This window comes from Pongo pygmaeus, chromosome 7 (genome assembly GCF_028885625.2).
Source record: "Pongo pygmaeus isolate AG05252 chromosome 7, NHGRI_mPonPyg2-v2.0_pri, whole genome shotgun sequence".
Lineage (NCBI taxonomy): Eukaryota > Metazoa > Chordata > Mammalia > Primates > Hominidae > Pongo > Pongo pygmaeus.
Window position 1 is genome coordinate 128254333 of NC_072380.2, and position 26631 is coordinate 128280963.

General features: G+C 35.3%; 1 protein-coding gene across 9 annotated transcripts in view; it reads right to left on the reverse strand.

Moving 5' to 3' along the window:
- Positions 1-26631, reverse strand: part of TRPS1 (transcriptional repressor GATA binding 1) — a 263808-nt gene that overhangs the window by 182492 nt on the left and 54685 nt on the right. For all 9 annotated transcript variants that reach the window (XM_063669030.1, XM_063669034.1, XM_054498765.2 and 6 more), the window contains one exon: positions 13855-14984. In XM_063669030.1, coding sequence (XP_063525100.1) covers positions 13855-14984 — 1130 coding nt within the window. The remainder of the gene's footprint in view (positions 1-13854; positions 14985-26631) is intronic.

Sequence of the window (26631 nt, forward strand, 5' to 3'; positions counted from 1 at the left end):
AAAATGCTAAAGAATCATAGTGATTCTGTTTCAAGATATCAAGACTGTAAATACCAGGGTGACAAGAAGGAGAAAGGATCAACATATATGAAAAGAAATACAAAATTCTTGTGGACCACAAAGCAAAATTATTTTCAAACGGTAGACTCTCAGTTCTTACTGGTGAAACAACCAACCACATGTAAGAGTGTAGACTCTTAAGGAGAATGCTTAAGCTTCAAACTTTGGCTCTGTATTCTACAATGTAAGTAACTTTGAATAATTTACTGAACCTGTCTCAGTTTCCGCATCTGCAAAATGAAAATAAAGTTGTCTCTTGATACGGTTCTTGTGCATATTAAGTAAATAAATGAGAGTTAATCAGTATAAATCCTAAAATTAAATAAAGCCCCTCTGTTCTCTGTGAATCCATATTCTGTACTGTTTCTGCAAGAGTTTAAACTTACAAACTGGTGTTTTGGTATCATTCATTGCCATTCCCCTATGTACCTCAACCATGACCAAAAAAAAAAAACATTTTTAAAACCAAGCTTATGTCCTAGAAGATCCTTTGCTTTAGGACATGGCCCAGTAGAATATATTCTATGCTTTTCTGCTTCATCTAGCGGCGTTCAATGACATGAAAGAATGAGCAGTTTAGCCTTCTACTGCTTAATTGTCAAGCTTTACTCTTCTTTCATTAATAGCAGTCAGAGCCAGTATCTTCAAATTCTAAATAACAAAGACAGTAAGGACATTACCTGTGTTTTATTAAAACCTTGGGAGGTAAGGATGTTTTCTGAATGTATTTATTAAAGTTGTTTAGAACATGGCATATCTAGGAATATAGCTAAGTAATTAAGATTATGTTACTTCAATATCTACTGATTCTGAATAAAGATGAAGGAATAGGGGTCGCTTAAGAATATTTCTAGATTGCAGAATCAGTAGATATTGAAGTTACATAATCTTCACCTATTATTTAACTAGTACTTCCCCCCCAAATACACAAGGTCCTAGGTCCCTGCCCAAAACATGAGTTCATCACAGGGTATCACACCCTGAGACAAGGTGTCTGAGTCTTCTAGGTTTTCTAGTTTGAAGTTCCTGTCCCAAAGGAAAACTCCCTGACTCCTGGCATGTCTCAGCAGGAGCTGCTCTCATCAGCCCGGAGAGGACCTCGTGAACCAACCGACCTAGGCAAAACCGCCCATGGTACAGGTGCTGGAGAGCTGTAGGAACACAGAGAAGAGTGGGGATAGGAATAAAGTACAAAGGAAACAGAAAGTGCAGGGGTAAGTTTTCCGTGAGAACCAGGTTTTATGTCGAAAAGGAAAACACATTTTAACAGGAAGGATATTACAACAAGGTTGTAAAAACAAGCTCAATTCACACTTCTTTTGAAAGTTCAAAGCACTCATGTCTACAGGTTCTCACGTTCCACTGAAGTATACAACCCATTTCACAGATAGTAAAATGGAGAAAGAGTGCCTTGCCCATTTCATCTATATCAAGTCAGGAACACAGGGCTTCAAACTCCCAGAACAATGTTATATTTTTCTACTTTCCACTGCCTACCTTTCTAATTTTATATAAATGTAAACTACTGACAATATGCCAAATGAAAACACAGGGGATGGAAAAGGTCTTCTAACAGAGAAAAAAGAAACTGACTAGAGCAATGGTTTGCAAAACAGGCTGGGCAGCATTGCAACCCAAAGAGTTTCTTTCTCAGCAATAGAGATTCCAAGTCTTCCTTATCCCACTGAACCAGAATATCCTGGGCATAATCTGAGAATCTAAATGTTTATTTAACAAAGTCCTCAAATGACGCCAACGCAGGGACCAGTACCCATAAACTGTATTACTAGCTACACCATGGCTCTAAGCAACTTAGTGAATAAACTCACAAGACATCTCCTAACTCCCAAGGCTTTAATAAAATACAGGGAATGATCTTACTATTATTGTTATTCAGAATCTTAAGACTCTAGGTCTTACTACTATTAATGAAAAAAGAGTAAAGCTGGACATTTAAGCAGTAAACTGTTTAACTGCTCAATCTTTCAGGCTATTGAACACCACTAGGTGAAGCAGAAAAGGCAATTTGCTACAAAGTGCTCTTGAGACTTGAACAACTCCTTTCTCCTTATATTATCAGTTCTAAATGAATGACAGAAAACATACTAAAAAGACAACGTTACTGTCAAAAGCCTGGAGCAATATGAACTTTTCAATAACCTATACTAAAATTTAGACCAGTGCTTCTCAAACTAATGTGTAAAAATCACCTGGAGATTTCATTCAAATTCATATTCTGATGCTGGAAGACTAGGGTAGAACCTAATATTCTGTATTTCTTCTTTTATTTCAAATTTTCCGAGATCCTGATAATACTCAGTATTTCTTACAAGGTCCCCAGACCACACCTTGAGTAGCAAGAATCATGCAGCTATGGTCATAAATAACTCATGACAAGTGTGTTGGCTTGGAGTGTACTCTTAATATACCTGTATATACTCAGCACTTTTAGAACATTCCCAAATGAATTTTTTTTTTTTTCTTTTTAAGAAACGAGGTCTCACTATGTTGCCCAGGCTGGCCTTGAACTCCTGGGCTCAAGGGATCCTCCCACGTCAGCCTCCTGAGTAGCTGGGATTAGAGGCATGCACCACTACATTCAGGTCCAAGATGAATTTTTTATGAATGGCAACATTGTTATCATTTTAAGTCACATACACCTTCTGAGTCAACATTCACAGCTTTATAAAATAAACTACAAGCACAAAATTGTCAGGAATAATCCCAATTCATTTTTTCTTTATCATTGTTTGGAGATTGTCTTTAAATATTCTTTAGTGCCAGGTTAATTACATATATTGCCCGCAGCAATAACACAAAGTATATATTTCCACCCCACTTTGCAGATAAAGAAGCAGAAGCACAGAAGAGTTAATTAACATAAAAATATTGAAGGAAAAATAGAATACTTTTGCTCATCTACGGTTACTGTTTCATGTATGTTATTTGATAGTTAAAGCAATGGTTGTTCAGGAATTAGTACCTAAAAGATTTAGCATATTCTCTGACATGTATCATTCCCTCAGTAATAACTGACAAGCTCTTCAATGTAATGTCACACTTCCAAATAATAAGACTAGATTGTAATAAACCCCAGTAAAAGAAAACTTTTCTCAAGAATAAAAGTTTAGTCATTGTGAAAGTACATTAATTTGGACTCTCCTCCAACCTACTAAATGCACTTTCTTTTCATCAGCATTAACATGAAAACTTCAAAGACATTCAGGAAATTTTTCCTCTATTTCTCAAGACCCAACTTAACCACCCCCTCATCCATAAAGACTTCCCAAATGATTCAATCCAAGAATAAATCTAGTGTCTTCTTTGTTACTCTAAATCCTTGTATTCCTCTTCAATTTTTTTTAATCACAGATGGTATGTGATTAAAATCATACATGCTTCACTTTACAGGTATATGTAATTACCCTAAGGTCGAGACCAAAGCTCACACATCTATTGATTCCCCTCATCACAAAACATCCAGATTGACAGTAAGTATCTGCTTAATAACAAAGAAATGGACAGTCACAGCTCTGGATGTTCAGGATGCTGGATTTAATATGTAGGGTCACAAAGCAGCAGAGAAATATTAAGATGTACACAGATATTTTGCAGATGGCATATTTTGAGTGATCCTATGAATAAACCCGTCATTAGTTAAAAACTCCTAAAACCTCTGGGTACATTAAGCCAAACTAATTTCAAATTTTTTACAAATATATGCTTTGTATTAATCTAAATGCTATATCCTCCTGCCACACTGATAGCAAACACTTTCTTCATATTGAGAAAAAAAGATGTCATTTTATAGATCTACTTAGCATAAGCATAAGTTCATCACATAAAACACAGAATGCTCAGTTAAATTTAAATTTCAGATAATAAATGAATATTTTAGTGAATGCTGCATAAAATATTTGGGACATACTTTTATAAAATCTCACTGTGTCCCATACAATATTCGACAATGTGGAGGCAAGTCAAAGAAATTTTGATAAAAAAACTAAATCATGCTTTCTCTCTAGGCAAACGACATCAAATTGCCTAAAAAGATCAAATTTGTATTTAATTCAAGTGACTTAGAACTTCTGTGAAAAAATAAGTGTTATTTGTTATTCTACTTTATAGAATTTTCATGTGCCATAAAAAAGCATTTGTTTTTTGATCCTTCCATGTTTCAGTGCACAATAGTCTTTATTCACAATAGTAGTATTTCATTCATTAGTAGAGAATATTATAAATTATTTTCATAATTCATAAAGCATTGAGGAATGCTTCTGGAAAAAAATTAGCTAAAAGATCCTACTCCTTTACTATGCTCTGATAATATTTTTATTTTTATAATTAACCAACCCTTCACAGTGTATGTGAAGTGCAGCTCTGAGGGATGCCTTGTTTTTTTCTTTTAAATGTTAACTTGAGATTTATGTCATCACTTGAAGAGCTCTTTTTTACTAAATAACAGTATGTTACTTTCAATAATTTTTTTAAATCTTAAAGACAATCAATGAATAATTTTAACCACAGTTTTTATTCTTCAATGACTAAATGAAGCATCAAAGTAAATGAATAAATCATACATACTAATTGATTAGACTTTCAGAGGTTTTTTTTTGGTTATTACAGAATCAAACAGCTACAGATAAATTATCACAGAAGTGGGGAAAAGGGAGGTGATTCAAATACTTAAATTTAAATGTAGTTCAAGTAGGTCTGAAATCTAATAAAGTTAGTCATTTTTGTAATATATGCATTGTTGCTATAAATGTCTACAACGAGTGGCATGTGGCATTACTGCCACTGTAAAATGATAAAATGAAAAACGAGAAGAGAGTAGCAGGAACAAAGACAAAAACAGAATTACAGATGGATTATTAGGTCAATCCTTGAAAACTGTAAACTAGTTAAAAGAGGAGAAATAGTCTACAGAACATAATCCAAGAAAAATTGAAATTCCGGATGAAAAGAATTACGTTGTTTACTCATCTTGCATTTTTAAGTTGAAATAATCTGATTAGGATTTGCTCAGTAATAGTAACTGGCTTTTGGGGAGATGGGATGAGGTGCTCACATCTTCAAGTGGTAGAAAAAACACTACTAACACCATATCTTAAAAATCAAACTTAGAATTCCCTTTCAAAAGGTATACATTCCCTACAAAATGTTCATATAGAAAGTCTTTCAATAAAATAGAAAGTAAATAAGGAATAGGAAATTATTTATACAATTGTCAATGGAATTGAAACTGTGGCTAAAATGTATCTTATTCCAAGACTTGATAACTGTTCTTGCATAGTATTCAGAAGCATTAGTTCTGAAATTTCTAATAAATAATGTATACAAATAAAGGTAATATTGCTTTGTGAGGTTTTGTTTGTTTGTTTGTTTGGTGAACTATAATATCCTGGGTAACTTTTTGTCTCACAGTGGGTATTTTCTAGTTGAACTATCATGTCTATTTCAAGGTATTATAAGCAACTGATTTATCAGGTATTATTTTTAAAAATATGACACATAACATATACAAATTTAAATGTAAGATAGAGATTGAGCAGGAGCTAAATTAATTTGACCACCTGCTGCAATCAATGTCAACTCTTTCAGTCTCAGTTTACCTATTTTATGTCTGGAAGTTGCAAGCACTGTTTGAAAATTTTAAAATGCATTCGTAAATCTCCTAACACACAGTCTTGTCATCGCATACACTACCAAAATATGTGTGTAGTTTTCCACATTTTAGCCAACAATGAACATTTTAATATTTGTACTAGACAATAATTATATTACCGAGTCTGTAGTAGTTCTTTAATAGTAAGTTATTTAATAGTGAGATTGATCATTCATTCATATATTTACTCGAAATGGGCAATGATGAGAATTGATGCCTCATTTTTTATTTTAAAGTTGCACACTGTAGGTTAGTGACATACAAATAAATACATACACACATATTGATTTACATCTAAGTTTGCAAACAAATTAAAAACTGAAGCGATTACAGAATCATAGAATGTGATTTTACATAACTGAATTGAGATCTATGTGTGTGTAGAGAGGAAGAGATTCTATATGGATAGATACAGATATGATTACATATGATAAAGAAAGTACTATTTATGGTACAGTAGAGTACATGTATACGATATATATATCATATACATATATACTTATATGTATGCATACATATATACATAGATCTATGTGCATATATCATATGTATACATACATATGTGTATGTGTATATTTCAGATGTATTTATCTATGCATGTACACATATGTATGTATATGTATGCATGCATGATATTCATATGTATATCATAAAGATATAACATGAAAATTTGTATAGTTTTATTTTATCTTTTGAATTTATATAAAACACTATCCCACTGTGACTTGTCTTTACCATCTGTTTTTATTCAGTCAAAATTATTCTTATAAGATTCATTTATGTTGTAGTCACTTGTCATTTATTAAATTCACTACTGTAAAACATTCCACTGCTTGAAAATTCTACAAATAAATTAATCTGTTTTGGACAATCAGAGTTTTTTCCTGTTTTTATTTTGGACTGACTTTGTTTTGGTTGTTTTGTTCTTGCTAAAAAATGCAATTATGAACATTTTTGCACATTTCCTAGCAAACCGATGCAAAAGGTTTTCTTCTGAAAAGTAAAATTATGTAGTCATTGGGAATATGAACATCTGATATTGCCAAATTTTGCCAAATTTGCCTTCCAAAGTAGTATGTTCCGACCAATTCTATCCCTCATAAGGTGTTTTATCGTAAAATCTATGTTTTCTGAGATTAATAAAGGGATCTCTTTTTTTTTGTTTGGTTATGATTGGCCCTGTATAACTTTATCGATTCTTAGCTTTTTGTCATTGAGGTCTAATTTCATTGCACTGAGTCAAAGGATATGTTCTATGAGATACTGTTTTTTGAAATTTAATTTCTTTTTGGCTTAATGTCTCAATTTTTATAACTGCTCCATATGTGCTTTAAAAGCATGTACATTCTCTAATTGTTTGGTACAGAATTTGTATATTTTTATCAAATCAGGTTTGATAATTTGTTGTTCAAATCTTTTCAATTTTGAAACATTTTTTGTGCTTAACTTTTAATAAGTTTTCTTAAAACTTTATCATTGTGAGTGTGGTGTGTCATGTTTTCCCTGTAGTTCCTCTATCACTTTTTGCTTTACTTATTTGTATTTATGTGTTATGTATTTAGAACCATTGTACGTTCTGAAGAAGTTAAACCTCTTATTATGCAATGATCCCTTCTTTCCTCCATAGGCTATTTGTAATAAATTCTAAAAATTGTATGAGATTAATAAAGATACCTCAATTTTCCTTTAGTTTATATTTGCTGGTATAACTAAGTCTATTCTTTTCTTTTAAACATCCAGAGACTTATGTTTCAGGTGTATATACAGTATGCAGGATACAGTTACAATTTCCTTTTTTAATATCATCTCATATCTTTTCAGTGGAAAAGTTTAATAGACACACGTTAAGACTTTTGATATCTACAATTATTATAGATTTTACTTTAAAATGTCTATATGTCTAACGCTTCCCACATATTTTCTTACCATCTTTTTAAAAGTTGATCGAATTTTATGGGTGTTCTTTATTTCATTATTCCATTTTTTCTCCTCTATAGTTTTGGAAGTTATGCATTCATTTCCTATTCTTTCATTAGTTATCCTTAAATTTTTCCAAGTATGTATAACAAAGTCCTAGCTCGCTAACTCCCAACAATTCAGGTGTCTTAGAATACCTTCATTCTAGTCATTTTCCCTTCAAACTTACTTAGTAGCACTATGCAATACCTTAGTCTTTGTCGCCCAGGCCAGTGGCATGATCATGGCTTACTGCAGCCTCGACCTCCTGGGCTTAAGTGATCTTCCCATCTCAGCACCTGAGTACCTGGGACCACAGGTAATCACCACTATATTCAGATCTTTTATTATTATTATTATTATTATACTTTAAGTTTTAGGGTACATGTGCACAATGTGCAGGTTAGTTACATATGTATACATGTGCCATGCTGGTGTGCTGCATTGTGGAAGTCAGTGTGGCGAATCCTCAGGGATCTAGAACTAGAAATACCATTTGACCCAGCCATCCCATTACTGGGTATATACCCAAAGGACTATAAACCATGCTGCTATAAAGACACATGCACATGCATGTTTATTGCGGCACTATTCACAATAGCAAAGACTTGGAACCACCCCAAATGTCCAACAATGATAGACTGGATTAAGAAAATGTGGCACATATACACTACGGAATACTATGCAGCCATAAAAAATGATGAGTTCATGTCCTTTGTAGGGACATGGATGAAATTGGAAATCATCATTCTCAGATCTTTTTTTTATTTTTTATTTTTTTTAGAGATGAGATCTTGGTATGCTGCCCAGGCTGATCTCAAACTTCTGGGTTCAAGCCTTGGCCTCCCACATGCTGGGATTTCAGGTGTGAGCCACTATGCCCCACCTAGTCTGTTCCTTTTTTAACTACATAAACAAGACAGGCAATGTTTGTTTAGATTTGCTCAGATGTTTCCCTGGTCTTCACTTATTAGAAAATGTCTTTGCTTTGCTCTTATTCTTAGGAGATAGCTTTGATGGGCAGACAATACAAGGTTGACCATTTGATATTTTTTCAGAACTCTGAATAAAATTCCTCCTTCCTCCAGTTTCCATTGATGCTAATAAAAAGTCTGTCAACCTAAATGTCTTTTTCTGAGTAGTCGATTTCTTGTTAGTCTACAGCTGTTTTTAAAGATGTCTCTGCCTTGGCATTCTCACTTTTGCTACAATGTGTGTGTAACTGAATTTATTCGTATACATCATCCTGCTTAGTGTATGCTACACTTCTTTGTATCTGAGTTTTATGTCCTTCATTGGTTCTAGAAAATCTTTTTCCATTTTCTCCTCAAATACTGATTACCTACTCTCTATTCTGTATATTTTCTTTCTTCTGGGACTCTGATTAGATGTATGATACAACAGCTCATTATATTCCATATCTTACTAAATGTCTTTGATATTTTGCATCTCCTTGCTCTCTTTTAAATATTCTAATGCCTCATTTTGATTAATTCATTTCTCTTTAATTGTCTAATATGTAGTTTAATCAACCCATATGTTTTAAGTTTCAAGAGTTATACTTCTCAATTAAAACAATGTTATTTGTTAATTTTTTGATGATCTTGATTTTTTTTAAAATTTTACTTTAAGTTTTGGGGTACATGTGCAGACCATGCAGGTTTGTTACACAGGTATACATGTGCCTTGGTGGTTTGCTGCACCTATCAACCTGTCATCTAGGTTTTAAGCCCCACATGCATTAGGTATTTGTCCTAATGCTCTCCCTCCCCTTGCCCCTGACTCTCCAACAAGCCCCAGTGTGTGATGCTCCCCACCGCCACCGTGTCCATGTGTTCTCATTGTTCAACTCCCACTAATAAGTGAGAACATGTGGTGTTTGGTTTTCTGTTCCTGTGTTAGTTTGCTGAGAATGATGGTTTCCGGCTCCATCCATGTCCCTGCAAAGGACATGAACTCACTTTTTTTTATGGCTGCATAATATTCCGTGGTATACATGTGCCACATTTTCTTTATCCAATCTATCATTGCTGGACATTTGGGTTGGTTCCAAGTCTTTGCTATTGTGAACAATGGTACAATAAACATATGTGTGCATGTGTCTTTATAGTAGAATGATTTATAATCCTTTGGATATATACCCAGTAATGGGATTGCTGGGTCAAATGGTATTTCTGGTTCTAGATCCTTGAGGAATCATCACACAGTCTTCCACAATGGTTGAACTAATTTACACTCCCACCAACAGTGTAAAAGTGTTCCTATTTCTCCACATCCTCACCAGCATCTGTTTCCTGACTTTTTAATGATCTCCATTCTAACTGGCATGAGATGGTATCTCATTGTGTTTTTGACTTGCATTTCTCTAACGATCAGTGATGATGAGCTTTTCTCATATGTTTATTGGCCGCATAAATATCTTCTTTTGCGAAGTGCCTGTTCATATAGTCTCATGTTGCTTGATGATTTTTTAATTGTAACATTCGTATCTTTGAATGCTTATTAGTATTTTATAACTGAAAACTCCTGTATCTGAAGTGACTGGGTATATACATCTATTATTTGTGCTTTCTACTGATTTCACACATGGTGGCTTATTTTCCTGTCCATATGGTGAATTTTCGTAATAGTGAGCTCATGTAAGATTTAACTGCATCTATCAATATCTTGGAGGTAAAATTTGGAGTACTTTTCTACAGACAAATTTGTGTTTAATTATGCCAGAAGTCAGAGGGAGAACTAATGTAAAAATCCTAGCCACCTTCAAGATCTAAGCTTAAAGCAAAACTCAGATTCAACCCCTTCTCTCTATGAGTAACTCCAGGCTTAGTCTTCTGATCAAATGCAACGTCGACATTGGCATTTGCCCTCAGTGTAACCTCACATTCCAAGCTTACCCTTCACTTCTCCCTACTCTGTGTTTAGTGCACTCTTGATGAAAGGGAGAACAAAGGCTCCAAAAATTTTTCTTACTTTGTAGAAGTCTGGCAATGCATTACAAAATATGTTTTATCTAGTATAGTTGTTTTGTAGGGAAGTAATCCTCCTACTCACGCCAAAAACCTAAGTTATAACACTGAAAATTTTGATAAGAAAAGTAGCAGTTAATAGAGAGCAGGTACACAGTTGAATTAAATGACAAATAATAAAAGAAATGCAGTGAGAAAACCATTCATGGGTGGAATATAATAACCCAGTTATAGTCTGAGTTAGTGGTATTATAGGTAAATACTAAACATTAAGTGAATGTACTAAATCCCTGTTGCTGACTAGATCATGTTTGCAGTTCCACCAAGTTTAACTTAGTTCTTAAAGAAAACACCCATGCAATGGAATCGACACTAAGGTTTTTCACTCAGAGCTCTAGATTAACTCTTCTGCTTCTCAGCTATAGTCATTTTATAGCTAAATGATTTCACATATTGTACAGTTCACGGCTTATGCTAATTTTTACTACACCGTTAAGTCTTCTATATAAAGCACTCAAAAGCCTAGAATATTTCACAGAAATAACACAGAATTATGGCAGATGTTTCCCAACATGAATAATCTGAGTAAACAAATTTAATTATAAAGATACTACGCGATAAGGTAAACTTGTCCTCTTATTTTATCTTAAAAGGGGGGCATTTTTAGAAAATGCTTTGATAGCAGATCAAGTTCTAAACATCCACGTGACTATGTCCTTTCACATCTCTGGGGCCACTATTACTGTTCAGCTTTCAGTCGAGTTTCTTTATCTTTTCTACTAAGCTGTGACTTCTGAAATTGTAAGGCTCCAAATTTCAAATATCTCTATAAGAACTCAGAAACAGATTAGAGATAAACTACTCGGCACCTTAAAGGATCCCTGGTCAGCCAAACTATATCAGGATTTAAACCTAAGTGCAAGAATATTTTAATGCCCTATGGACAAGTGCTATTTCAATTTTTAGCTAATAAAATGCTGAGAAGTTGACTTAAAGTCAAAATGGACAGATAACTGTCATTTGGTATGGAAGCCTAGGTCCTCAGAAGGGTTCCAAGACCATATAATAGTGAAGCATTAAAATGTAACTCACCTGGAAATCTCAGCTTATTCATAACTACTGTGAAGTCAAAAACTCACAGGGATCTCATTTACATAAAGATACTCACTGAGCTCCCATTAGGCATCCTGCCACTGCGTTAAATCGTGCAGATACAGTGGTGAACAAGAAAAGAATAGTTAGTTCTCTTTTCTCTAGAGCTTACTTTCATTACTGAATATTAACTAAATTCTGACATTATTCAGTAATAGTTTTATTCATATTTTACTTCTTGGGGGATTATTTTGTTTACCTAAAGCACGTGAAAACCCTGTTTTCCCAGACATTCTCAAGCAATGCCTCAGCTGCATCAATAGAAAAACCACTTGTCCAACTGTGCTGGTAGCTAGATGTATCAGAATGAGTGTGTGTGCGTGCATGGGTGTGTGCACATACGTGGGTGTGCAGGTCCAAGATGTGTGTGTGTTCTGGCTGGTTTCCTCATGATTAAAGAAAATCATGAAGATTTCTCAAATAAATAGTTGTCCTTGTCCTTTTCAAAAAAAGAATGGACTATCTGATTTTTACATCACTCAACAAATGTACATGCACAATGTGCACATTCGCACATATCCACGCTAGTAAAGCTCAGAAAGCAGCTGATGTCTGCGAGCCTCAGAAATAAATTAACATGCAGCTAACATCAGAGGAGCCAGAAACACTCATTGCAAGTGTGAACACATATTTGATTGCAGGACTGTGTCTTTCCCAGGGCTGACCTTATAAATTAAACAGTGTAAATCTCAAGTAAGTGTTTTCTGAACATTTTGATTCACTGTGAACATTGGGATGCCCTTCAAATTAACATCTAACATTATTAGCCTATTGTTGGACATGAACTGCTTCATTACTGGTGACTGAAAAAACATACACACACTCGCACTAACAGAAAACTTTTAAAAGGAGTGGAAGAAACTGTTTAATATCATGGGATGTAGAAATTGAAATGAATAGATTTTTAGACTAAGATATTGGTATAGTAAGTAAAGCTTTCTACTTTGATGCTGAAAGGCATAATAATGAGAAAGTACCCAATGAGCACTAAATAATACCTAAACGCAGGGTACCACCAATGCTTTGCTGAACTAATTCCTATTTATAACCAAGTCTCAGTTTAAATTCTCCTTCCCGAGGAAGTAATTTCCTAATCTACCATATTAGGTTATGTTATCACTATATTCAAACACACTGCCTTGTACTTCATCTTTTATGACACTAATTACTCTTGTAATCATCTAAGTGTCTCATCTTTCCTACTAAACTGTAAGTTCCATGAGGGCACTGACTATGTCTTCTCTTGTATATTCAATGCCTGGTACAATAGGATTTTTGAAATTAATTAATAACAGAATGAATGCATACATGAAATAAAGATACATATCCTATGCTTATCTCTAGATATTATAAAAGATTAACTGGGAAAGTTAATGTTTTTAAAGAGAATAGAGTGAAAGCAGAAGGAAAACACAAACATCCCACATCCATTTAAGAATCTGGAATAACTCAAGCAGTTTCACCTGCTTGGAGGAGCAAGTCTACATCCAAATCACACATAGTACAAAAATGTTCACCTTTAGATTACTGTTTTTATGCTAAACAAGCATGTTGCAGAATTATTCAAAGTCAGAAGAATATATAATCTCATTTTAAAATAAAAATGAGCAACAGGTTCTCAAAATTTTTTCTCAGAATAGAGAATAGGATATACTTACAATAGCATCTTTCATTTAGCTCTGTCAAAAAAATATAGGATGTGGAGTCATATTTAGTAAGGATAAATAAAGGGACTACAGTAAATTAGTAAACTCATCAGCATTATTAGAATCACTGTGAATTTAAAAAGACAATCAGTAAATGGTATAAAACAAGTACGAAACATGAACATACAGTCCAAAAGAAGGAACCAAATTAAAATCTACAGTGATCACAGCTGTAACTATATCACCTGCAAATCTGTGATCATCTTTTATGTGGTCTTCTCCTATAACTTCCCCAAGTCATCGGAATCACTCCCAACAATTCCTGGTTCAGCCCTCTTTCTGTGGATATTTTCTATTATTTTATTTGTATATTCCTCCTGACCCCACCCCCACCATGCCTCACCTGTAGTGTCGGGAAATCTCTTCTTCCACCTGGGTAATAAAATCACATTTGGTACATGAGTGTTCTTTGCTTTCCTTGACAGACTGCTGCCCATCTGATCCTTGCAGGTGATTTGCTTCTTGTTTGACATCCGATGCTTGGGACTCATGCACACTCTCATAGTGAAAGAGGAGTACATCTACATCAGGGGTGGTGAATGAACACTGATGGCACTGATGTTTGACTCGCGAGCTTCCAGCCGCCCCAGGGGACAAGTGCAGAAGCAAGAGTGCACAGTGGGAACAATTACTTTTTCTACAAGCAAACGGATAAGTAATTTCTCCAAGGTGCTTTTCTGGGCTGCAAAGTCCTCTGGGACAGAATGGACAGTGTTTAATGGTACACTTGTGAATGTTATGGAGCTGTTGATAATGACGGAGAAGTGGCCCCACTACAATTACATCGGGGCCGTGGCTTTTGGAATATCGGAAGTCACAGAACTGACAATTATAGCTCGTTACCACATTATCCTCGGCTCCCTTGCTGGAGAAGTCCTTCTTTTTAGCCCCACTCGAGCTCTTGTCTGCCTTGGTCATTGTCTCTCCTTCTGAACTTTTGGCTAGATCATTCTGATTAATGACAGAGCCCCTGGAAAGCTTATCATTCAACTCTGGATTAAGGCTGCCTGACTGCACTGCTCCGTGCTGCTTGCCATAATGTTCTAGCAGTTTAAGTGAGCTAGATGACTCACAGCTGAAACTACAAAATTTACACCAGTAGTAACTGGTGGCCTCTGTACCATTTTGTCTCGAGGAATCGAGGGGCTTTATGGGCACTGAGTACCCAACAGGAGTGTCATCTCCTGCTTTGACTGTTATCTTGTCCTGCCATTTTCCCAAGTCTCCAGAATCACTGGATCGAAGTGCAGAGATGGACTTGTTAGAGTTTTTCTCTGAAGGTTTTGCAACCTCAGAGGAGGGGAGAGAAGCTTTTATTTTGTTTGGGTGAGTCTGAAGAAAATGTTGTTCTAGTTCGGTGGATGAGTTGCCCATATAAGTGAAATTGCAGAATTTACAGCGGAAATACTTGGTGTTCCCTTGGCAATCTGGTGTTTTCCGTCCAATGCCAATGAATGTTCCACCTGAAGTCACCTGGAGAACAGAAGAAATGGACTTTACTTCCAAGGTGTCATTAATTCAATGGGCCCTCTGCAGGGGAAGGGGAGGGTACTGCCAAGTATTCCACATCAAAAAATACAATAGTACTCCTGCTTATTATGAAATCACTTGAATAATCAGAGCCAAATAAATTCACTCTTCATTTCTCAACAGCTACTCTTTGAGAGGCTCATTATGTTATACACTGTAGGCCAAAGTAACAGGTGAAGGTAAGTAATAAATGCACTATAATTTGAAAGACTTAATAATACATTTTTTAAACTAAGAAAACAATTTTCAACACAGTACATTTTACTATTGCCTCCTTCAAATCACATTCCTACAGAAGCATCAAAATCACATGGGATTTCTTTTCAAAAGGTGAAGCGTTACTGTCAAAACTAGAGGCACTTGCTCAAAAATTACTCAATGCAGATGTTCTCCAAGGAAATATTCTGTTCAGTTCCTACAGCAATGAGGCTGCAGGCAAAGATGAGGTCTCTGTTTTAGGTAAAATAAAGGTGCTCCTATGACCACCCAAAATGGCTTATAATTAAAGCACAGTGAAACAAACAAAAAGATGAATTGAGTATGCAGGAAATACTAGCAAAGAAGAACCACGTAAATAAAGAATTTTGAATGTTTCCCAATCTAGAACAAACAAAAAACAAGAAAAATCTTCCATAGCCTTATTCGATTAAGGTTCTGTTTCATTGCAAAGGGCTCCCAACTTCTCACATGAGTAGGTCATGGAGATGTTTGAATGGTAAAATAAAATAATTCCACCATAAAAATCACTACAGCTCTGCTTTCTTTCCCAAATTATGAAATTACATGGAATCAGGACTATGAAAGCCTTCAAAGGGCACTTTGCATATAATCCTTCCTCCATTCTCAGTGTGCACCTCAATAGGCAGTACAATTAAGCCACCACTGAGCAGCCAAAATTCAGAGTTTAAAATAGAGTTTTTGAATGAAATACTCCAAAAAGGGAAAAAATTTCTCTTCCAACCACCAGGGAATTTTTAAATTTTCCCAGCAACCAGATGTAATATATTAAGCAAGTGGCATAATCATGTTCTGCCTTCTTCAACAGCTGTTCAAAAATGACACGTGTGATCGCTGTTCATATCCAAATCACTGCATGAGAAAAGTCTCAGGCATCTCAAAATCATGTAAAGGCTCTATTTGAAATGCAAATAATATTGCTGTAGTACACTGAGAGATATGTTTGTACCTCTATTGTACAGCACTAAGACTGAAGTATTCTTTTTCCTATGAAAAAGAGATGTGACCTTGATCAAATTACTTAACCTCTCTGGCCAACAGCTTCTTCAACTGGGGCAACCTCTAAATTTATGTCCAGTATTACAGTTCTAAGAAATGTGCATTAATATATAAACAACTCAACATTTACTGTACATTAAGATAGGATCTTACAAAAGTTTCCCACAGCCTTTAATCAAAGGATGTAACATTTCACGTTAGGCAATGTCTATAGCCAGCACCCCAGTCACATAGATTTCAGTCTGTCAATGACAGAGCATCAACCAGCCAGAAAGCTAAGAATGGGGCACCCTTCCAGGCAGCAACCTGAGAATCATTCAATGGTGTGAGAGATTTCAAAGCCATACACTCAAGGATACAGCACAGAACACTCTAATCTAGCATTTAAGTGACTAAAGCAACTAAAACTTGCACTGAAATATAATTCACAATATTGTAAAAATCTCTACATGTATTTCCCAATTCACTGGAGGTAAAGAGAAGGTTTATTTGCAAAAAAAAAAAAAAAAATATATATATATATATATATATATATTTAAATGGATAGCCATCAATCAGGTTCTTTGTTCTGGAACTTAAACTTAATTCAAAAGGGACAAATTCAGATGTATCCCCTTCTTCTTTAACACAGGCAAAGAAAGAAAGTGTGCAAAATCTAGAGATAAAAATTTTCTTGTTTAAGCTTTCACATTGCATCTGCATTGCCAAGCTTCCCTATTATAAAATGCTTTGAACTTCTGCTTGTTGAACCAAGATTCCCAAGAAACCACCAGGCATCATCACTATTTCTTTGATTTTGCAATCTTTAAGCCTCATGTGCCATGACCACACTGAAAGGGCTGAACAAAGAGCATACATATACTTAAGAAATCCCTAAACATATGATTTTGAAGTGGATTTAAATTATTACTAAGCATCCCAACATACTAAAAAGGTTGTTGTTATTTAAAAACAACCTAAGAAGTCAGAAAACCCAGGCTACGAATCAATACTATCAGGAGAAGGGACTACGAAAGAAAGGCAACTTTGTGAAAAATTATCAGTAAAGCATTTTGGTTTAGGATTAACTAAGCTATAAAAAACGAGTTAGGTCTTTGAAGTTGGTGTTCGTGTCTAGATGTGTTTTTTTTTTTTTAACCCAGGGAAAATGTGCCAACTTCATTATTTAAGAAGCTTTTAAGGGCTATATATTTTAATTATGCTGAAGAATGAATACCTTCGTACTATTGACTGCTCTTTCAAAAGCCAAGCTAAAAAATGAAAACTCACGGATCTCATTTAATGGCAAGAACAATACTGACACTTCTGTAGGTCACATATTTGCGTTTTTGGTTAATATCAGTAAATAATATTAGTATTATATATTATTAAAAGCTAATATAATATTAGAATCACATATTTTAAAAGGCAGTTTTGGAAAACATAATGACAGTGTTCTATTCCTTTTTTCTTTCAAAAAGAACATCTAAAAGCTCTATATGTGGCAATTTTTATACTTTCTATACTGGTAGATGTACACTCAAGTCATAGCGAAACATAGATGACATACAACATTTAAATGCCATTCTACAATAAAACATAATTTATTATTTTAGGAGACACTACTGGTGTCTATTGACCACACTCATTTTATTTGCATGCCCCAGATATGCTATTTTAAATCTATTCTTTTCTAGGGTAAAAACAAATACACAGTGAGAACAATTATGCAAAATAAGTGTTTTCAGCAATGGTTTATTGAAACTTATTGTCTGGAAACAGTGCCTCCACATTCATAGAATATTGCAAACTTTTCAAATGGCTGAATCCATCACGGAGTAGGAAAATTTACTGCTTCTTAGCTGTGACTATACTAAAAAGAGAGTGCAAGCAGAATAAAGAGCAGAGCTTTCAAACTTCCTTCTTTTACTAACCAGAACTTTAATTATAACCCTTTAAAGCCAGCAGTTCCTTTGGTAAAGACATCCAAATTTTTACAATTATATTAAACTGTAATTCCTGCTTGGGCTAAAAACTACATGTATTTATCCCTCTAATTAGTAGTAACTAAGTGTTCGGCTTGTGTCAGACTCTGCGATAGATATTAGGCATATAATATTGAAGAGGTAGACAACATCTCTGCCTTCAAGATACTTACATTGTAGGATTTAAAAATTGTAGATAAAACCCTTTATTTATTTGTATTTACATCTGCCTGTATTTATTTGCTTCTAGAGGAAGTTCTCTAGCTCAGATTCTATGAAAAGATATATTATTTACCCTCGTGGCACCTCAGTCTCCCGGCCTCTATGGATATAATACTGTACAACTTGTCATTTTATAGGATTATGGTGAGGATCACGTGAGAACTATGGATTTGTGCTGTCCAGTAGTACTTCCTGAGATGATGAAAATGTTCCATAGCCTTCCTTGGCCAATATGGTAGCCACTAGCCACAAGCAGGCTTAGTAAATATGAAGAACTATTTTTTAAATTTACTTTCATGTATTTTTTCTCAGCATTTCACTAATTTATTTGTAATTAACTGAAATGTATTTATTTAAAAAATTTCTTTTTTAGAGGCAGGGTCTCAGTCTGTCACCCAGGCTGGAGTGCAATGGCACGATCTCCGCTCACTGTCACCTCCGCCTCCTGGGCTCAAGTGAATCTTCTCACCTCAGCCTCCAGAGTAGCTGAGACAATAGACACACGCCACCACACCCAGCTAATTTTTATATTTTTTGTGGAAACAGGGTTTCGCCATGTTGCCCAGACTGGTCTTGAACTCCTGGGCTCAAGCTAGCCACTTGCCTTGGCTTCACAAAGTGCTGGGATTACGGCATGCACCACCATGCCCAGCCTAAAGTTTAAATAGCCACATTTTGTTAGGGAATATCATATTAGATAGCACACTCAACAGTAACATGTGCATAGATAGGATTATTATTTAATAAAATGAATCACTCAAGTACATTTTTCCTGCAAATGGGATAAAGAGATTACATAGAAGGGAAGTGGTAAATTCACTCAGTGACAAACTCACACACTTGTCACTATCAATATTCTTAGCTGTAAATGCAAAGGTTCAATCTGCTGTTACTAAGATAATGCTTCTGTTTATATTCCTTCTTGAGCTACAGGAATAGTCTTATTCACATCTAGAAGAAAGCAGGAGTTCAATACATTTTGACTGAATGAATGAACGAAGGGAGATGTAAGCAGATGAAAATGTCTCACCAAGGCCCCTGAGTTACCTGCGATTCGCTGGCCACAGTGCTTCCTGGCACCCTTACCACTGACTTGGCCTGGCATACATGGCCTTCTTCAAGAAACTACAAAATGCATCTTTCATCCACATGCAAATGACTGACTATGGAGTCCTTTGATTGTGAATTAAAGTTATATAAAAACACCTAAAACAATTAAGGCACAAAAAAGAAGACTTTAAAGTCTTTTTCACTGACTAAGGACTAGCATGGCTTTTTATATTTGATTTTAGCCCTAGTTTTAAAAACTATTCCTTCCATGAAGTGTTTTCCATGGCTTTCATTTATAATTTATTTACATATGTCTTTTCACACACAAAAAAAAATTGTTTTACCGTAGAAGTGAAGAATATGAAAGGGTTGGTTTTTTCAAGGTCATTAATCTCAGTTTCTTTCTTTCCTCTCAATAATATGGAGCAAAAGCTAATAAGAATAATATCTAAAATAATATGTCAAAGGAAAATATTTCTTAAAGCCTCAGAGCTCTTAAAATGACACTTCAACACATGTACTTATTTTCAATGCAGCAAAGAAAGAGTTGTTTGAACTAAACACAAACCTCTTCTCAGTTGTGGTTCATTTTCAAGTACTATAATTGATAGCAACAGAGACAATTATAAGGGTACTAATTTAAGAGAACTTGAGGTTATGGGCTGATAGTCAAAGAGGTAAAAGCTTAAAAATAAAAAGCTAAGTTGTTAAAAAAAATCACTGTTCAAATACTGATATTTCAAATAACTTGAAAAAAATCTGTAAGAGCCGATCTTAGCTGAAAATAACTACAGTCAGAATTAATCTGCTTATATACATTGGGAATTTTTCTACATGTATAGTGCTTCAAAAAAAATTCCAGAATATAGAGTGTGCTTCAGCGATATACTTTTGATGGAGAATAAATGTTTCAGAATCTCAATAACAAATCAAATTACATGGCATCATCTGACTCTCATGCCATGCATAGCTTATTTCTGAGGTTTATTCCTATCAGTGACACTGTAACAACTCCCTTATTTGGATTTATAATATAAGAGCCAACCAATGGCAGGGGAGGGTACAGGGGAAACCAAAACTTAAACTCCTATACTGGGCACACTGAAGAAGAAAATACTGCATATTCCTCATTATGCACATTTTTATTATTGGCTTTTTGCATAATAGCAATAAACAGTTTACCCTAAACTGGTTCTCTCAATTTACTCAGTATAACTCTGAATTAATTTTTCTATAGTTATCTGGTATTTCAGATGACAGAGTACCAATAAATCTTAAAGTCCATCTTAATATGCCAGGGACAGTGGCTCACACCTGTAATCCCAGCACTTTGGGAGGCCAAGGCGGGCGGATCACCTGAGATCAGGAGTTCGAGACCAGCCTGGCCAACATGGTGAAACCCTGTCTCTAATAAAAATACAAAAATTAGCTGGATGTGGTGGCAGGTGCCTGTAATCCCAGCTACTCGGGAGGCTGAGGCAGGAGAATCGCTTGAGCCTGGGGGGCGGAGGTTGCACTGAGCCGAGACCATGCCACTGCACTCCAGCCTGGGCAACAGAGCAAGACTCCATATCAAAAAAAAAAAAAAGTCCATCTTAATAATTTGGAAGACAATCTTTTATGGTAAAAATAAACAAGAGAAAATGCAGTTCAAGTGGGTTACAAAGCTAAGTGAATTCCCCATAGCACTCCTCTACAACATCCAACCTGCAGGTGCTGCTGGTTCATAATGGAGATATGTCAGAATTGCACATGTATTCTAAAGAGCATCTTAATGGGAAAAGAGAAAATCTAATCTCCGAAAATATAGAACATCCTTCCTCCAGGGAAGGTTGCTGTTTTAACACATCTACTATGTGCCAAGCACTAGAAATACAAAAAGAATGACAGAGTCCAAAATCGTAATATGTCTATGGCTTAGCACAAAAAGCTCACAACTAAAAAGACAACAACAGTGGAATACATCCTTCTGCTGTGACATGTAACAGGTTCCATGACAACACAGAGGAAGAGCCCCTAACCCAGACTGAGGAGACAGCAAAGGCTCCCAGAAGTAACAACTGAGCTGTGGACAGATGAGCTGATATGTGAAGGTTAGCCTCAAAGGCAGTGATCATGGAAGGGCATTTCAGGTGAAGGAAACAAAACCAGTAAAATCAACAGCGAGAGTAAGACAATGCAAGCTGCTCTCAGGAAATACTGAGGAGGGCTGAGGCATTATCAAATCCTTAAATGGAATATGGTACATAATGGTGCTTGCTATGTAATAAGTAATATAAATGTAATAAGTAATAAAAATGTGCTAGCCTTGTTCTTACTATTATCCTTTCTAGAAGAATAGTGAGATTTAATTTGGAAAGGTAATGTCTTATTGGAGAGCTGACATTTACATAAGCAAGTATAATTAGATGATATGCTTTTCAACAGAAGTAGTCCCATACTTGCTATAAAATGTAGGACAACTGATCTATAAACAGAATTTTTAAAAATTAAAGGAAAGAAGAAGGAAAGGAAGGTGAGAGGGCAGGAGAAAAAAGAGAAAGGAAGGAGGATGAAAAAAAGAGAAGGAGAAAGGAAGAAAAAAGGAGGACAGAAGAAAAGAACAGAAAAAAGAGGCAAAAGAGAGGAGGAAGAAGAAGGAATGAGGAAGGAAATAAAAACAGAAGAAGACAAAAAAGAAAGAACACAAAAAAGAAATCAAAGGAAAGGAGAGGAAGATGAGGAGGAGGAAAGAATAGGAGGTGAGAAGAGAAGGGAAAGGAAGAGACAAGAAGGGAAGATAAAGCTAGAACAGAAAAGAAATCAATAAGGATTTACTCGAAAGAAGTGACAGTAAAAGAATAAAGAAGGGAACAATGGGACATACTACTCAAGTGTTTGGGGCGTGATATCAAAAAGAAATCCAAGGTAACTCCAAGATTTCCAGCCTGACTTAGCTGAAAACAGGAGTAAAGAAGAAAGGAGGCAAAAAGAAAGTTGTTGTGGGGAACTTCACTTTTACATATGGTGACTTTGAAATGCCAATGAATTCCAAGGTGGAGCTTCCCATCAGCTGGAAAAACAGGTCTTGGAACAAACCATTATTTATTATAAGATTCCCAAATATGTTCCTGGACACATGAAAGGATGCAGGCATTCTTTAATCTTATATCAACAGTTCAACTAAACATGAAAGGAGAAATGTTAGGCCAGGAGACTCTATGAATTCCCGAAATCCTCACTATGTCCCACCCGTCTATTGCTTTCTGAATTCAATGAAATCACACAGCTGTGTGATCCAGCACGGCTGGAGAATCCAGCACACTCAAATTGGACACTCTAAAGGCATTCTGATTTGTTCTCTGCTTCCACACCCATTCCTGCACTGAATGTAGGCGGAGGATAAAACCTTAATTACACAGCCTTGGAGGACATAAATGGGAATGGAGTGTATCTCCTTAACATGTAATCTGCATGGAAAAAAAACAACCTAAATTGTGCCTGGTAACTAGAAGAGCATAAGACAACGTTCAGACCATCATTTAAATAATAAATTCCTAAAACAAAGTCCTCTAAATGAGGGGAGTACAAAAAAAGTCAAACACATGGATGAAATGTCCCTTAATTTGGGGATCAAACATTACATCCTTAATTGATTACATCAAAATTTGCACCTTACTCGCTCTACCAGAACTAATTTCTGCAGCAAAAGTACCAGGGAAAATGAATCACTGTAATTTTAAAAAGATGAGTCAGCAAATTTAATTTTCTTTTTACTGATTTCGAATATAAGCTTAGTAAGTTCAAATAAGGTAGCATTACACTACACGGAGCAGATAGCAGACAATCTCAAAGAAATCACCCAAGTCCCCAAAATCAACCTGATTCAGAGAGACTGCATCAAAGAGCTCTGATTTATGTCTTCTGTCTCCTCCTTTACATGCAATTGGCCTATCTTCTATTGCTTTTCTATTGGCAATAAACTCAGACTCATGTTTGGCCAGGCCATATATCAGTGTGGTTGTGAAGACAGGTTTCCGTGGCCTGTTTAACATGGTTTATATCCCATTATCTCTACTTATGCAACTCTGTGATCTTGGGCAGGATACTTTAATATATGCTGTTTCCTTATTTTTTTAAATGGACATAAGGTTAGTGTTTACTTCTAGGGCTATTATGAAGATGAGTTGATTAATACATGTAAAAAACTGAGCTCCACATACACACATAAGAAACCCTTAGTAAATTTTAGCTATTACTAGATGTGAATCCGAAATTGGAAAAAAATAAGGGATCTGTACAAATTTTGATTATGTAAACTAAAAGATGAAAGAAGTATGAATCAACTTAAATGTAAGACAGAAAAATAAATTTTACATTTGACTTTCAATTAAAATTAAACAAGGGTTTGTATGATATTCTGAAAATGTGTAACATTTGCCTCAAATGTGGATCACCTGATGAAGAATTCAAGAGATCTATGGTCCAATGATTGTCAGAATCAGACTCCACGAAGGAAATCAGAAAATGAAACAGAACAACTTTCTCTCTCCAAACTTTCCCCATATTGGCACACTACTTGTATATCTGTGTTTCTAACAGCTGCACATATGCTGTAATTACAACAATCCAAGAAATAAAAAACACTGAATAACCTCCTGACTTGAGATGGTTAGCAGAGCAGGCCATAGGAAAGGTAAAAGGTTTTCTTAGGAGTTGAATAACGCTAAATTTGATTGGATCCACCGATAACCACAATTTATTCTCCTAAACATTCTGCATAGAGAAAAATACTGATATTCAACAAAATTATACATGTTCCTTTAAATGATAACAAATAAACCGAAAATCAAAGATGACACCAACTGTCATGAACAAGGCCAAAAAAGATTTAACTGTCATGCAGGTAAAGGGATTAGTAATGATAGTTGAACTATTCTACTAGGGTGGCTACATTATTTAGCTCTGCCATCTCCACTGATGAAAATAACCTGGTAAATACCAGAACTTTGCCTTGCTTTATGGCCTTGGGGTGAGTATATGTCTTATTTTCCACACTTTATTACTTGTTAAGGAGACACAGTCCTGAAAAAGAAGTGTGGGTTCATATGCCAAACATTCTGCATTCTACAGACAGTCTGAACTGATAAAAGTCTCATTCACCAGTTTTTCTAAACTGCAATTGTCCTCAACTCAGAAAAACAAAGAAACAGAACCTGCTAAGATCTACAACTTCCCTCCTACTCCAGATAAAAGAAAATGCCAAGGCAAAAAATAAATGTTTAGAAGTAAAATTCAAGACAAGTCAAAATAAACCACAATGAGATTAATGGTCTCTGATTTTTTTTTCAAACCAAACTGTAATCCCCTGCTCAAACGATTGTACTGATTCGTGTTAAAGATCTATAAACTCATACAATTAAATCTGTTGAAAATACAAATCCAAAGGATGACTTCCTTTCTCTAAAATCTGTTCTTCCTGCTTCTAACATGACATATTGTGCAACTCTGATAAAAATATTTACAACACAGAAATGTAACACTCCTAGCTCAAACATAAGACAGTCTTTGGTAAGTTAATCATGTGATTCTTCTATTAGCCTTAGAATTTCATAAAGGGCCAAAATAAATTTAATAGCTGGAAACCAGTAGCTACCTTCTTAAAAGTCCTGAATAATGCAGTAATAAAAAGAATTTACTAATATGAAAACACAACATATATATCATGAGCATCTGAACTTGGGATAGCATAAACACTTTCCCGTGGGAAGCACAACTTGACAAGACTCCTACTTTTATAACCTGATCTGAGGGCTAAAAGCTCCCCAATAAAGATGATGCAAACACCCAATGCACGTTGTTAATGCAGGCCTCCATTGAGTAATGGTTTAAATATAAGCATAATAAAGCAGATTAAAAAGAAAGAAGCTAGCAGGGCGCGGTGGCTCACGCCTGTAATCCCAGCACTTTGGGAGGCTGAAGTGGGTGGTCAGGAGTTCGAGACCAGCCTGGCCAGTATGGTGAAACCCCGTCTCTATTAAAAATACAAAAAAATTAGCTGGGAGTGGTGGTGCACGCCTGTTATCTCAGCTACTCAGGAAGCTGAGGCAGGAGAATCACTTGAACCTGGGAGGCGGAGGTTGCAGTGAGCCGAGACCACGCCACTGCACTCCAGCCTGAGTGACAGAGTGAGATCTCCGTCTCAAAAAATAAAAAGAAAAATATAAAAAGAAAGAAGCTGTAATTACTTTTTAAAGAACTCGATCTCTTGTATTATTGGTCTCCATGTGAGCCTCAATGGCCGAATACAGATAGTAAATATTACATGAAAAGCTAACCAATCATGCTGCATCTATTATTTTTAAAAATTTAAGCATGACAATTGATAGAACATGCTGGATAAATGAAAAATTGGAAAACTAACATCCTGGTCAAATCAATTAGCTCTAAGCTAGCCATTATAGCTTCTCTTGTTTTCTTGGTAAAGAATTGACATGTCTTCTGCTTTTAGGACTGGGCATGCTACCTCAAGGTGTTGGGGGATAATCTGATAAACGCCACACTCAGAAAGGACAGTCTTGGCTTTCTGATGGCTATTTACAGTGACCTCCATTATCCGACTGGGGCTGTATCTACTATGCAGCACAAAGAAACATTGTTATTTGACAGTATTTTTACAAAGTTGTAATTCTTTGACTTAGTGATTTGTGATCTAATTTATACAAAAGTGGATATTATCAGTACAAGCATGTTTAAATTTCAATTATTCCTCCAAGTATATTTGAAATAACTTGCACTTAAACCGGGAAATCTTAGAATTTGTTTAAATTACTGTACTTCTTTTTCCCAACTGTATATCTCATATTTGCTCTCAAGTCCATTCAAATTATTTAAAACCATCCATGTCAAACCAAAATATAGATCAAAGCCATAGAGTTCTTTCAGCCTTTTGCTTTTGGCTTCTGTTACTTTTTTTTTTTGGCCTAAAATATCATAAATCTATCATTAACCACCAACTGTTCTGAATGTTTTTTAAAAAGCAAGTTTAATTGAAAAGGATTAATGAATTCTTCATCTATTACTTAAATTAGCTTAAATTATGGACTTATATATAATTTCTAAAATTGAATGACTGTCTG